The 15315-nt window shown below is 37.1% G+C and overlaps 2 protein-coding genes across 2 annotated transcripts in view; one reads left to right on the top strand and one right to left on the bottom strand.

Moving 5' to 3' along the window:
- The window catches only part of LOC108811819 (uncharacterized), a 67659-nt gene that overhangs the window by 28208 nt on the left and 24136 nt on the right, over positions 1–15315 (top strand). The window lies entirely within an intron of this gene.
- LOC108837694 (60S acidic ribosomal protein P0-2) lies at positions 7858–10080 on the bottom strand. The gene is made up of 5 exons (XM_018610718.2): positions 9712–10080; positions 9559–9627; positions 8675–8773; positions 8204–8596; positions 7858–8122 (listed from the first exon to the last, which is right to left on the bottom strand). The coding sequence occupies exons 1-5, from the start codon at positions 9964–9966 to the stop codon at positions 7967–7969; spliced, it is 972 nt and encodes a 323-aa protein (XP_018466220.1). The 5' UTR covers positions 9967–10080; the 3' UTR covers positions 7858–7966.

Below are 15315 nucleotides of genomic sequence, written 5' to 3'. Positions count from 1 at the left end.
AAAATATGGATTGTAAGCATGTAAATAGAAAAGAAAATGATTGAAGAAATATTGGCAGTTGAAAATGGATATAAATTTTATCATATAAAATAAGAATTCTATCATGAAAACTATGGATGCTAGAATTGAGTGTTTTTTTATGTTTTGGAACAAAAAAGATGTGAATGGTTATTTATAGATAATGAATGTACAAATAAAGAATTGTGGAGCAGGAAAATGTAGATGTTAATAGTTGATATTATGACTTTAAAATATTTAGCCTCTTATTTTAGTATATTTAGATCAGATATGATTGTAGACAAAAATTATGAGTTAAAGCATTAAACATGCAGATGGTTTTCTATAGATCATGAACATGTAATCTAATTATATAAAATAGAGTTCTCTCACTCCAGGACTTGCCACCTAGGATTACAGGTCATAAACTCGAGGCTTGACAAGGCGACACGTGTCCCAGACGATTGAAACTCATCGTTTCATTAACTCTGCATTCTTGGTTTATCGGGCTTGATTCGTTACGCGTCCGATGTCAAAGTGTTTTGGCCCATCAGAAACACGTCTTAGAAACGCATCGTCTTCTCCCAAAATCGATACAGAACTTTAGGTTTTATGTTCTTCTTCCCGTCTGTAACCAACAATTGAGGACCAAAAATTAGGGTTCGTATCCTCTTCGGTGTGCACCAGCTATGGAGGAGATTCAATGAATTGAGTGAGTCAAATCGACGTGAAGAACTTCTTGCCAAGCTTCAATTGCGTCTTTTCATCTTCTGTTGTAATCCTCCGAAGCGTTTCGTAACAACCTTCTTAAATGCTTCCACGATTTCTGATTCATTATATCTCACTTTATCCCTTTTCCAAGCCATGGATCTTCACCTATAAAAAAGGTAAGGTCTCATCTCTTGAGAACCATCCTCACAAATCCAATAGAATTTATAATTTTCTCAGTATAATAGCTAACTCCTCTGTTCTACTTGCTGATCTGAATTCTGGGTTGTTCTTCCACCGTGAAGGTGAGGTTGCTCAGATTCTGGGAAGTTGACATGCTTCTCATCAATTCTAAGGTATTCTGTTTTTAAAACACATCTTAGTATTGAAACAAATTCTAGCATATAATCTCAAAAGTTTCAAAAAAAAATTGTATCCTAACGTTTATTTCAACTATTTCGGAGAAGCATTGGTTATCAGGACCCATCCTTTTATCGCTCTCTCTCCCTGAGTATATGTTTCCTTATAAGGCAAAAGATTATAACTTTCTTTTGCTTTTGATTATAAGAGCACATTCCCGCACAATAAGTTGTTGATCTTATCTATGGTTACAGAGACTAGCTCAATGTAAGTTGGCGATTATGTAATTTACTCGCCCGCTTCTCAATTCACTTCACCTCATCCGATCCTTTCTACTTTGTGTTTCAATATTTCTGGAGTTCTGTTGTCTATCAAATTTTAGTTTTTTTTTCGTAAACAATTTATCAATTTCAGTTAAAACCCTCTTGATGGTGTTTTGGTGTTTTATTTATCTTTGTAGGCCCGAACTGCAAATCTCCTAAGATTATGAACTGAACATGATCAACAAAAAATACCAAGCTTATCACACGAAATCTTTTCGGTAAGGGTCAATATTTATTGCAAGACAAATGTTTTTTTTGCTTATAAGATCATCGTGTAATTTGAAACTAAAACTTCGGAGACAAAATACAACTATAAATGAAACTGTTGGGTTTTGTCTATACTTGAAGGACTGGCTTGCAAACTTTCAAAAGAAAGTTCTTCAAGTAGATGTGACATAGAAGTATTCAGATAGTTTGTAGTTGTGTAGGAAGCATGTAGCTCTTAAGGGTAATTCTTTTTTCTTTGCTGAAATGATTGCAATATATGTCTCTTTATTTGGGTAGAATAATGGCAAAATATGATGTATAAGCTATTGGTTTTGTTTGTTTAGATATCTGAGGAAGCTAGAGAGCTTGAAAAGCAACCCAGACATGTCACTAAGGAGAAGCATGAGTCTGTGCAGGCCGAGTATTGAGTAGGTATTGTCTTCAAGTTTGTCTTACTGTTATTCCTTAGGGTTCTTTTCCAACTGGCTGCTTCTCACTATGGCCAGAAAATAGAACATATGCTCGAGATAGCTGTTGTTTTAGTCAAAGGCAAAGAAGTGAGCAAATGTCAGACTGAAAGCTGGCGAAAGAAGGACCTATTGCCACTGAATCCGACATCCAACATATTGTCTCCATGTGGAGATGAATTCTGGTTGAGAAGGTCAGGTGAATCTAGCCAGTCTTCCTAAGATAATGAAGAGACTTCATAGATGAAGTATTGGCTAAGACGAAACTGTCAAAAGCTATTATCCGGGCGATCCAACCCAAACCGCCCAATCCAGTGTTATGAATTCATGCTATTTGATTTAGCATATAAAATCACACTGTTGTATTCTCTTATAACAGATTTGTAAACAACGCATTTACAAAAGGAAAAATGATTGTTGGCTACATGAAGTATTGGCCATCACATGGCTAACAATGCAAACTAAACTAATGTATACCTAGCTACACGAAGCATATGTTATGCATGACAACATCCCTCAACTTAATGATGTTATGTAGTTAACATCACGAGTTTAATTTCATTCATCCCAAAACTGATGTGGATGACAAAGACCATTTAAATACCACATCATATCAATTAAAATATAATCAATTTGACCGTAGCTTATCTAAAATTAGATTTAAAACAAGGTTTTAAAAGCGTAAAAATATTTTTAACAAAATTTAATTTACAAAATCAATATGTCTTAATATTTTTTTATTAGTAGTGTTTTACCTTTTTATTTTATTGAATTTGAAAACTATATAATTATATTATTTTGTTCCTATTAAATTTGAAAGTTATATAAGATTATTTTTTAAATTATTTTAATCTGTTTTATTATTAAATTTTAATATAGTTCTGTAATTCATTTGATTAATTATGTGATATATACTTATATGATAATTGTTTTATTATAAAAATTATTTGATGTCTATTTATATATTGACTCTAAAATTTTATCTTTTAATACAAAATTAATTAAATTAATGAATTATTTTATTTATATTTTCATAAACAAAAATTTCATTCACTTAAACTTAGTAAAACTGTAATATTAGATTTCTATTATTAGATTACATTTATTCTTAAAAGTATATTATTAATAACTATATACACAAGATAACATTTGGTTTAAGTTGACATCAAATAAGTGTTAAACAAATAAAATGTCAGATTGACGTTAAATAAGTTTTATAATTAAAAATAAATATATAATATTTTATATGACTTTCAAATTTATATAAATATAAATATTATAATTATATACTTTTCAAATATACTAAAGTAAAAATTCTAAAATATTATTATCAAATAATATTAAAAATATTTATTTTGTAAATTAAATTTTGTTAAAAAAAATCTTACGCTTTTAAAACGCGGTTTAAAATCTAATTTTACATAAATTACGGTCAGGTTGGTAATATTTTAATTGATGAAACGAGATATTTAAATGGTCTCTGTCACCTACATCTATTTTTGGATGAATGAAAATAAACTCGTGATGTTAATTACATAATATCATTAAGTTGAAGGATGTTGTCATGCATAACATATACTTCGTGTAGCTAGGTATACATTAGTTTAGTTTGCCTGGTTAGCCATGTGATGGCTAATACTTCACGTAGCCAGCGATCATTTTTCCTTTACAAAATGTAGCCATCAGTTCTCAAATATTTCTTTTTTTCTTTTGGTGACAGTCAAAAATAGTCTATACCGTACTGCAATTACATAACCGGATTGTCTTCAATCCAAAAAATAAAAGAATATCTAAGGTGGCCAAACGATATAAAGCTAATACCCTTTCTTTGGTCGAATATGAAGTTGCTATCTTCACAAGTTAAAAATTGTAATGTTAATAACTCACATAACGTTAGTAAGGGATCCACATACTATTTAAAGTCTTAAACTATAGTGTAAGTACGGCCACAAGGAATTCCAAAGTGAAAATAACTTATCAAACAAATCAAGATTAACAAATTTACTAAATAACATCAGAATCATTCCACAGAAGCAGTAACAACCAAATATTACTCCCTTAAACTACCAACAACATCAATTAATATTAGACAGTAACAATTAATATCATATTTTTATGCTACTTGCTTTATTTTAAATAATAAATTGGCTTTTATTTGTTTGAATTTTTTAAATTATAAAATTTAAGAAAATGTATTAAAAATTTATCAAATTCAAGAAATGCAAATATTGAGAACAAAGTAAAATGGTTATAACTTTTATGAATTGTTTAATATAGCAAAAATATATAATTTCTATAAATAATAAAATTTGTAATTAAAATAGTTAAAACTTTAAATTAAAAGAAACTAAAAATAAATCAAACTTATACACATAGTTTAAACCAATTCAAAGAGGAAGATAGAGTGTGATAGTTGTTAAAAAAAAGAGTGTGATAAGTATCATGCATTTACGTCAGTATATCTTAAAAGAAAAACATACAATATTCTTACACTAAGCACTATGTTTTTTTTTCTTATCAAATCACCATGTTATTTCTATAGAAAAGGTATAAATAATTAGCTGTGTTTTGACGAAAAGATAAATAATTAGATATGTAGCCACACATATACACACACTTAGAAAAAACAGAGAAATGCTTTGGTTGACATTTTAACTAATTCATTAACTAAACCAATTGATTAAAAAACAGAAAACGCTTCTGTTCAATTTTTTCTCTTTGAGAGAGTTCGGTTCAAAATTTAACTAATTTATTCATTAAATCATTTAGGTAAGTAAGTAAATTTTGTAAGTGTTATATAATCATAAAATTTTGAAAAGTTAGCTATTTCAAAAAAAATACTATTAGATTATTATTCGTCCGTCCGCCCGCCCGTGGGGTTTACCCTAGTCTATTTATATATAATACAGTTTCCTTCTCTCCTGTTGCGCCACGTCAGATTCCAGGCTGGAAACTCACTATCTTTGCGCTTGACACGTGGCGTCATTAATGAAACGATGTGTATCATTTTGCGTGTGATGAATGAGTTTCTATTGGATTTCAACTCAGCGTTCTGTATTCGAGGCCCAGAAATCACACGGTTGGATTGAAATCCTAATCAGAGTTGGTTCGCTGCTTCGTCGTCTTCACTCCTCTTCGATCGGCAACAGACGATCCACATTCCGTAACGGTGAGCGTTTTGATGTATTCGTCTTAAATCGTCTTAAATCGTGATCCCATTACGAGACCTTCCGCTGATCTGTATGTTGGCGTAATCGGGTATAAATATCCAAAGATATCTTCTCTGCAAATCGCGCTCTCCATATCTATATTCCACGCATCTTGCTCATATTCATATTTTTGCTCATCTCTCTTAATGGCTAGATCAAACGTTTTCTTTTCCGATTTGAAGTCATGGCGGTGCTCATCAGTTGTGGAGGCCAGATTGCTTCGTTTCTGTGACACTAGGAACAGTTAATAATTCCGGTGAGCTCTAGGCTGTCTATGAGTTTAAACGGTGTTGCCGGTTAACCTGATCGTGTTGATTTTTTTTTTTAATTTTTTTAATTTTGTTTTTTCTTTTAGAATTAAAGTCAAAATTTTCCTACAACCTTCGTGAAACCGAGTATGGCGTCTTCTTAAAGCGGCAAGAAGGCTTTGTGGTGCTAGGAGACAAACTCTTCATCGTCATTGAGAAGGAATGTGACCCAGGAGAGAGATGAAAAGGCCAGTGATTGCTTCTCTGGTGTTCAGATGCGCTTGGATCACTCCCGAATCTGATAATAGTCCTCTTTCAATTGTCCTTATAATAGCAGTTGAAGTTCATGCTTGGCTTTACTGGTTAAGCAACTGAAGAGTCATTGTTTTCCTTATGATTCTGAGCTTGAGTAGTTTAAAAGATTTGGTATGAAGTTTGGAAGTTAGTGTTTGAATTGAATGTAGAGCAAAAATCTTGAGTATTGCTATGTGATCATGTGATCTCTATTGTACAATGACCACATAAACATGATTAGTTTATTCATCATTTCTTTACATTGATGGGCTTAGTCCTTAACTTTATCTCGCCTTGAATCTTTTTCTCTGTTATGACTTGACCCGATGCTGTTTTTTTTTGTTTGTTTCATGTTAAAGACCAATCTTGCATTGCTTTCCATGATGAAGCATGGGGAGTTCCTATCCATGCTGACAAGTACGTAATGATCTCTCTTCTATATCTGAACTAACTAACAATAAACAGAACATCCTCTGAGATTGCTACCACCCCATTAATATCAGAGCAAAAGCTACGCTCAATCCTCGAAATTGCAAACCAAGTTCGCAAGGTATTGTAATATTTATGGACCTGATCACAGTTTTTGTTAATTTTTATATTAACTTGAAAGCCCCACTCCTCCCACCGGTGTTTGAGCTGCAGTGACAAAAAGCACATCTTGTGGAATCTAAGATTTAATATTTTGAGAAGAGGCAAAGGGTCAAAGATGATGATTCAGAAAAAAAAAAGATGTAGGCTGTAAGGAGAGAAAATGGTAAACACACTCTTCTTATATCACACAACACATGATAAAGAAAATACCTTTTCATGGTCATATTGAAAATTTGACTAAACATATGTTGTACGTGAGGTGATAGAGAAGAAGGAGAAGGTGAAGGATCCTCATCATTCTTTGCCGTCGCCATATCGGCTCCAACTCTACTGTTTTTGTTCGTATGTTTAATTTTCACTTCAAGCTAAATGTGTTTAAGGTGAAGAAGCATAAAAGTAGTGTATGCGTGTTGATTTCCGAAGGAGAAGCTGGTGCTTCCATCTCATAGTAGCAGCAGAAGCAGAAACAGTACTGGCGTTGATTACTTCTGATCCATGCTATCAGTTCTGACCTATTAATAAACATTTGCAATGGTCCGTTTATACCGGAGAAAACCATACTCCATATATCTGAGCTATCGTCACACTTGAGATGAAGATGATCTCTGGTTCTGGATCCCGGGAACAGAGGCAGCTTGATGTTTGACTGAGTATGCTTGAAATGAAAATATTTACGTATGTGGCTTACACAACTTAGTACTATAAAATTGTTTTGTTTCTTGAATTGATACAAAAAGAGGTTCACTTCTCGAATAAACATGTGAAAAAGCAAAGATAAAACAAAGTTCCATTTCTCTTGAACATCATGTGAAAAAACAAAAATAAACAAATCAATTGAAAACGTTAAAACTAACAATTAATTAATTACTGATTTCTTGATAAAAATATATACAACCTGTCTGTACATATTGTATACATACGCAATTAGTGGTATAAATTGTTTTGTTTTGTATTGATACATTTTTATTAATTAACACAAAGAAGGGTTCATTAACAAAAGTAAAGAATAGTAACCAAGAAAGAGTGATTAACTCATAATATACAATCAACCTTTTTCATTAGAAAGCTTAAAATTTATAAATGAAGAATAAATACATAGATAAAATTGCTGTAAAACAATTATGAAATCTTAATGTTATTTTAAAATAAAAGTAAATTACAGATTTTAAAATAAATTTGTATTATTATTTTATTTATTTCCCGCCTTACCCTAGTTAATTTGTAAAATTTGCATATACAAGAGGAAACCATCCACTTGTAAATTTTGTAAAATTTGCGTACACAAGAGGCCTTTTAGTGATAATCAGAAGATATGAGGCAAAACAGAGGACCAATATTCACGATAGGAGGTTACAAGGGTGAATTCGTAGAGTTCCACTATATTAGTTAAAGACTGCATCAAGTAGATTCAAAGAAAGACAAAGGCCTTCAAAACAAAAATAATTGGATCAGATGGTGAAAAGGATAAAATGGACAAATCAACACTAAAAAGTGTCTCAGGTGCAATGTGTCTCTTGATGTAAGTCATAATGTGTCTTTGTGTAAAAAAATCATATATTAATCTACTCATCACCGAACATGTCAAAACCACCATAGTCTTCTTCATCTGATTCCTCAACCACTTCCTTCTTCTCCTCTACCTTGGCAGCGCCAGCTGAAGCACCACCACCCGTATCAGCAGACACAGCCGCTACAGCAACAGCAAACTTGCTAGGATCCTGCATTCCACATTATATAACATCAACACACAAACAATACAATAAACCACGCTTCAAAATCTACACAATCTGATGACTAACCTTCAAGAACTCTTTAACCTTCTCTGCTTGAGGGAAAGTGTACTCAGTGGCAACAGAGATAGCCAAGGCATTCTTGTATGCATTGATGAACATATGCGGGGCAGCAGCAAGGGTAGGGTAAGAGATAGCTAGAGCCAAGGAAGTGACCATGCAGATACCAGCGGCAAACTTCTGGACAAGGTCATCTTCCGTGAGATCAAGAACCTCTGGGCTGAAGACTGAGCCATTGTCGTAAACCGACTGGACAACAAGACCGTATGAGAACGGCCTGATGCCGAGCTTGGCTAGAAGGGCGGCCTCAGAAGAACCGACTTTGTCACCTTGCTTGATGAGCTCAACAGGGGTGATGATTTCGACTGTTCCCTTGTTAATCTTAGTTGGAATGTTAAGAACCTACAAAATCACAAAAACAAATTAGTTAGTAATAACTACGACAAGTAAAGAGTGTTACAAAGAATGAAGTACACAAACCTGGAAGAAAGATGTCTGGGATGGATCGAGACCGGTGTTACCAGGCTGGACAACCACATCAATTGGGGCAACCAAACCCACACGAGCAGGAGCACCAACCTGTTCATATTACAGGAAGTATATTAGAGGGTTGAATCTCAATATAACCACGTTGTGACAGCATGGAATATTAACGAAATCCACAACAAATGTAGATGACAGTAATAGTTTATTGCTCCACTACACATGAGCTAGGGATTAGTCATCCACAACAAATATTTAATTATTAGTTAACTAATATGTAATACTTTCTAAAATAAAACAAAAGTTGTCTTTATTAAAATCTCACAAATTTGGGTTTTGGTTTCTCTTCAAAAATTGATTAAAACTTTGAAAAACTAGTTTCACTACATTTTAGGGAATCTATTAAAAATCTTGATTGGAAAAAAAAATCATCACCTATAGTTATGTAAGAAATTATTCACATCTACATGATTCAAAGCTGTATACAACAACACTTGCTAACAAGATTACAAGGCAGACATTAAGAACAGAGTTACGGTTGTCATAAACAAGATGAAGTAGAAAGACAGTAATCATTCTTAGCTACACGTGATTTTAAGAACAGAGTTATGCATTGGTCATAAATCATGATCGGACAGCTAACATGAGAAACTAAACAGATATAAACAAAAAGAAACCGCTAAACTAACACAATTCACTAAACAAGTTGATGTAGAAGACAGTAATCATCTAAGCTACACTTGCTATTAACTATTAAGAACAGAGTTATGCATTCGTCATGATCCGACAGCTAACATGTGGAACTAAACTGATTATTAAACAGAAACGCAAGTAAGAAACCATTCATGTCTACACGATTCAAAAAAAGCTATATCACAAACCTTGTACTTGGCAACTTCCTCGCTCACTTCCTTGAGGTCACCCTTGGTGAAGATCAAACCAACATTTCCCTAAACACAAAACCGTTTCAATAAAATAAAAAAATAAAAAATTTCCACAAGAGCTCAAACATTTTCGAGAAATGGAGATTTGACCTGAAGGAGGGGCATGAGATTGAGGATCCCAGTGTTCCCGGTGTTCTCGGCGTGGATCTTAACCGAACGTTTCATCATAGTGTTCTTCCCCATGAGCACCACTGAGTCTCCGCGAAGTCCCTTCCTGATGTTCTGTAGCTGAGTCGATCCCACGTTGTCCGCGGCGACGACCAAGATCTGTGTGAACTCGTCGATGAGCTGGCATAGCTTTGCGTCGTAAGCTATCTTCTTCTCCGCCTTCGTTGCCTTCACCATTGTTGTTGCTTGCTCGCGGGGTAAAGAGTAAAGAAAGACTCGAGTTCCTCTGTTCTCAGAAGAGAGTGACGGAGATAACAGTAACAGCTAGGGTTTTCATTTCAATGGACTTATAAATAAATCTAGGGTTTTCTTCTTAGTGATATTAATCTAACGGTTAGTAGTTACTTTTCTCTCAGTTGCGATCTAACGGTTCTTGTTTAATTTTTTTTTTTTTTTTTTGTCGGCTGCCCATCTTTATTAGATCAAGTGGTGGTTAGACGAGCCGGTTCTCCGAGGATCCCCTTCGTCTGACCGAGTCTGATCTATGTGGGTAAAGGTATAGCCTCTATTTCTTGCTTCCTTAGCTAAAGCGTCTGCACGTTCATTCCGATCCCGTGGAATATGAGAAACTCTCACATCCTCAAAACCCTCCTGGAGACTCCGAAACAAGTCGGTCTCTCTCACAAAAGCCGGCCAATCCTCCGGGTTTGTGACCATATCTACTAGGTTCGTACAATCTGTCTCGAACCTCATCGTGGTTATCCTCATGTGCCTAATACATGAAGCTGCTCATAGTAGACCTTCCATCTCAGCATGCAAAGCTGAGAGGGTCCTACTACATGCTCGCAATCCAAAGAATTCAGAGCCCATGTGATCCTTAAAACTCCACCCTAAGCCACTGACGCTGCCATTAGCGATCCATGAAGCATCGATTTGGCATGTCGGGATTCGGGGTGTCCAAGGGGGCGCTGTTTCCATCTCCATAGTGAGGGAGTCATCGAGTTCCTCCTCTACTTCCTCCTTTTCGTTAGCTTTCCTCCAACACTCAGCCTCCAGTGAGGCGTGTTGAAGAGTATCCATCGGGGATACGACTTTCCCATTAAAGAGCTTGTCGTTCCTCGCCTTCCAAATGTACCAACAGATCCATGGGAAGGTATCGAATTGTGGACTCATGGGAGCCACTTCTTTTCTCCTCCAAAACAGAAAGTTCATGTTTTGGTAGATAGATGTACTCGGGAAGTAACCCGGAAGGGACGGATAGTCCGATAAAGCCCAAACCTGAAGGGCCGGAGGGCATTCAAAAAGAAGATGATTAATCGACTCCACTGGGGCAGCACATCTAGGACAACTCCTATCGGTACCCAGGTGTCTATAAGTAAGTCTCTCCGCCGTTGCCACGCAACCCGAGATAGCCTGCCATAGAAAATGCTTCATCTTGGTCGGAGCCTTAATCTTCCATGCCTGTCGTTGTAGGCATGTGAAGCTCGGTTCCTCAACTCCTGTATGTGTGAGGCTCCGTTTGGTCGATCGTAGTAGATCATAACCGGTTTTGACTGAATATACTCCTGATTTTGTGTGGTTCCAAACATATCCATCCGGAGCCAATGACCTAGAAGGTTTGAGCCCAAGTATCAAGGGGATATCATCTGGATGAAAGAAATCTCGTAAAAGTTGTATATCCCACTCCTTGGTATCATCCTTAATAAAAGACTGAACAAGAAGTTGGGGAAGCCGGTAAACAATATGGTCGGCTGGTCGAGGTGGTCGTGCCAATGAATCTGGAATCCAATGCTCAGTCCAAACTCTCGTCTCTCTACCCGAGCCAATAGTTTTCCGTAGACCCGAGAGAAGTAGCGGTCTAGCTGCCATGATACTACGCCACCCATAAGATGGTGAATATATTTTCCGGTCTTCTAAGGGGGAGGTATTGTTATAATACCTTCCTTTTAAGACACGCGCTAATAAAGAATCCGGGTAATGAATTAATCTCCATAATTGTTTTGCAAGAAGCGCTATGTTGAAGTCATGGAGATCTCGAAAACCTAGTCCCCCTAAATCTTTGGGGGTACAGATCTCGTCCCATGAAATCCAATGCAAACCTCTGCTGTTTTGCGATGAGCTCCACCAGAAATTTGAAGTCGTACTCCTTAGTTTATCAATAATGCCTTGTGGGAGCAAAAAGCTTGACATAACATAAGTCGGAACTGCTTGAGCCACCGATTTAATCTGAACTTCTTTTCCTCCTTTGGAAAGGAGTCTCGATGACCAATTGTTGACTCGACCATTGAAACGGTCTTGTACGAAGGAGAACACTTTCATCTTCGAACCACATATTTGTTCCGGTAATCCAAGGTACATCCCCATGCCTCCTTCCGAAGAGAATCCTAGTACTTCTTTTATATCTTTCTTCCGGGAAGATTCCACTTTGTTTCCAAAAAACATCGAGGATTTTGATGCATTAAGTCTTTGTCCTGAGGCTTTACCATATATGTCTAATATGTCCATAATCTCTTTGCATTGGCTTAACTCTGCCTTGCAAAAGAAAAGGCTATCGTCGGCAAAAAGAAGATGAGAGATCCTTGGGCTTGCCCTAGCGACTCGGAGTCCCACAATCTTCTTCTCCATCTCTGCTCCGTTAAGGAGCGAAATCAGCGACTCCGTACATAGTATAAACAGGAAGGGGGAAAGAGGGTCTCCTTGTCTCAAGCCCCTCCTTGGGAAGATTCGCCCTCTCGGTTGCCCGTTGACTAAGACTTGATACGAGACCGACGTGACACAACACATAATGAGGTCAACTAGTCTTTCATCAAAGCCCATCTTCAGCAATAGAGCAGCTATGAAGCTCCATTCCACTCTATCATATGCTTTGCTCATGTCTGTTTTAATAGCCATGAAATCTTCTCGGCATCTCTGGTTTGTCCTCAAGGCATGAAAGCTTTCTTGTGCTATCAGGATGTTGTCAGTAATCAATCGTTTGGCTACAAAGGCCGATTGTGTCTCTGAGATCAAGCGTGGAATCACTCTCTTCAATCTCTTGCATAGTAGCTTAGATATAATCTTATAGCTGACGTTGCAAAGACTAATGGGTCGAAACTCAGTCATATCTCGAGGTTTCTTCTTTTTCGGAATGAGACAGATATTCGTTTGGTTCAAGGCAGGGTCGAAGCTGCCTGTCGCAAAGAAATCTTGTACAAGTTTGATAATATCCTGGCGCATCTCTCGCCAGAATCTCTGGAACAATTTACTAGTCATGCCGTCCGGTCCCGGTGCTTTATCTGGGTTAATATCGAAAAGAGCTTTCTTAATCTCTTGTTCCGACGGATTCTCTAAGAGAAGCCTATTGTCGGCCAGGGATACCTTCTCGGAAACAAAGCGTAGGGAATTATCTAGCTCTGTTGGGGAAGAAGTAGAGAAAAGATCCCGAAAGTATTGAACAGCCACGTTCTCCACCTCGGTTTCCTTCTCGACTAACTTGCCATGCTTGTCTTTTATGCTGATGATCCGATTCTGAGCTCTCCTTTGTTTTGTAATGCCATGGTGGAATTTTGTGTTTCTGTCCCCATATTTGTGCCACTGGTTCCTGCTCTTCTGTTCCCAGTAAGAGTTTTCTTCTTTAAAAGCCAAGATTAATTGTCTTCTTAACTCCTCCAGCTCATCAGTTGTGGAGTTTTCATCATCTTGAGCAAGATCTATCTTTATTTTTAATTCTTCAATCAAAATTGCGGAGTTTGTCGGATTATTCTTTTTCCAAGAACTGATTTTATTACGGCATGAGGTAACCTTTTGATGAAAATTCCGGATTGGAATCTCATCAAACTGGCCCCACCCCGAGATCACTGCTTCTTTAAACCCTGGTTTCCCAATCCATCTCTTGTCAAAACTGAAATTTTTCCTTGTTCTTCGGGAGCTAGATTGGATGCGTGCCAAGACCGGCCGGTGGTCGGAGCCCCATAGTCGTAGGAATTCTACAACTGAATGAGCAAATAAGGCATGCCATTCTTCATTTGCCACTGCTCGATCCAGTTTACATTTAACTTTTCCGGTACTTCTTCTTCCCACCCATGAGAAAGAATTACCTTTATATGGAAAGTCGAGCATTCCACAATTCTCTAACATGATACGGAAAGGGAGGAAAGAGCTCTCTAAACGACGTCTTCCTCCCCTCTTTTCATGATTACCCGTGATCTCATTAAAATCTCCAATCATAAACCACGCCCCATTTCGATTGGTACTCATGCGTGATAATCGTTCCCAAACTAAGTCACGATGTCTAACCACAGGGTCACCATACACAAAGGTCATAAAAATCTCATGTCCTTCAAGTCTAGTTTCAATATCAATCATATGTTTGTCGGAGTACAAGATAGTAACTGCCGGATCATCCATATAGAAAAGTGCTAGCCCTCCGCTTCGACCAACTGGATCAACAGTATAAACACGGTCATATCCAAAAGAAACTTGCACATCTTGTAAGAAGGAACGATTGTTCTTGGTTTCCGATAAAAATAGGAACTTAGGCACAAAACAATGATATAATTCATGAAGATGCTCTTTCGTTAGGTCGGCACCCGCACCTTGACAATTCCATGCGATCGTATTCATTTTACAAAATTTATTAATTTCTAGAGAAGGTATATTGGACACATTAACACAAGTCAAAAACCTATGTAATGAGCCAAACCACAAGTCTGAATATGTGGTCGTTCACTGGTTGGACGTCTTCGGAGGAAGCCGTAGTCTTCAAAAAAAGAACCGTGGTCTTGAGGTGTTGACTTTGAAGTATTTTTTCCTCTTATGCTGTTTGGCTAAGGGCAGTAATCACTTTTATGAACAAACAGAGCACCACTCTAACACCAATCAACGGGGAGATGATGCTAATGCCAACGAGCAGTGTTTATTGAGTAGAGCCGGAGGGGAAACGCCAGTGGGAGAGGATCAAACCCTATTCATCTTGCAAGAGCTTCCAGAGTCAGAAGAGATAGCACATATCACAGTGGTGGAAGAACTAGGGTCTCTTTGCTACGGAGGTCCGATGAACGTGAAGTTGTAGAGCACTTGCCGCCGTTTCTTAAATCTTGAAAAAGCTCGCCGGATCTGTATTGGAACAGTGGAGAGAACGCAGATGGGGGCAGAGGTTTTCTCTGGAAAGGTTTGCAGAGATATGGCCACCGGTTATAGAGAAAAAAGGCGAAGATTTATGTGACCAAACTTCACAGATCTCTGCCAAACTCGTCAACTACTAAGAGCGAGAGATGATGGGAGAGAATCAGTGAAGCAGGGGCTATCCAGATCTGTTGTTTTCAGGCAGCAAAGAGCCGGCACGGAGGAGCCGTACACTCGGTCCGTACTGTCGCCGTTTACATCGCGGAGAAGCGGTCACCTTTTCACAAGGCTACCTATTTAATTTGATGAGATTAGAATTTTAGCAATATCAGAATGGCACACTGTTCTGGAGTTGATTAATCAGAGTTAAAACAGCAAGATGTTTAGTCTCTATGGTCTCTCTTAGCTTTTCTTCTAAAAGGAAGATAAAACGATATCGTTGTGTCCGCATGGCAAAGCTAAAGGAACACACAGACAGACGGA

Source organism: Raphanus sativus, chromosome 6, assembly GCF_000801105.2.
Source record: "Raphanus sativus cultivar WK10039 chromosome 6, ASM80110v3, whole genome shotgun sequence".
NCBI classification, from domain to species: Eukaryota; Viridiplantae; Streptophyta; class Magnoliopsida; order Brassicales; family Brassicaceae; genus Raphanus; species Raphanus sativus.
This window is presented reverse-complemented; position numbering and strand designations above follow the sequence as displayed.

What these genes read in the sequence shown, in the direction of transcription:
- LOC108837694 (XM_018610718.2), bottom strand. Translation starts at nt 9,966, where the DNA reads ATGGTGAAGGCAACGAAGGCGGAGAAGAAGATAGCTTACGACGCAAAG. An exon ending in ATCTCATGCCCCTCCTTCAG is followed by an intron (nt 9,628 to 9,711) that starts GTCAAATCTCCA and finishes TTTTGTGTTTAG; the next exon opens with GGAAATGTTGGTTTGATCTT. An exon ending in AGGAAGTTGCCAAGTACAAG is followed by an intron (nt 8,774 to 9,558) that starts GTTTGTGATATA and finishes TAATATGAACAG; the next exon opens with GTTGGTGCTCCTGCTCGTGT.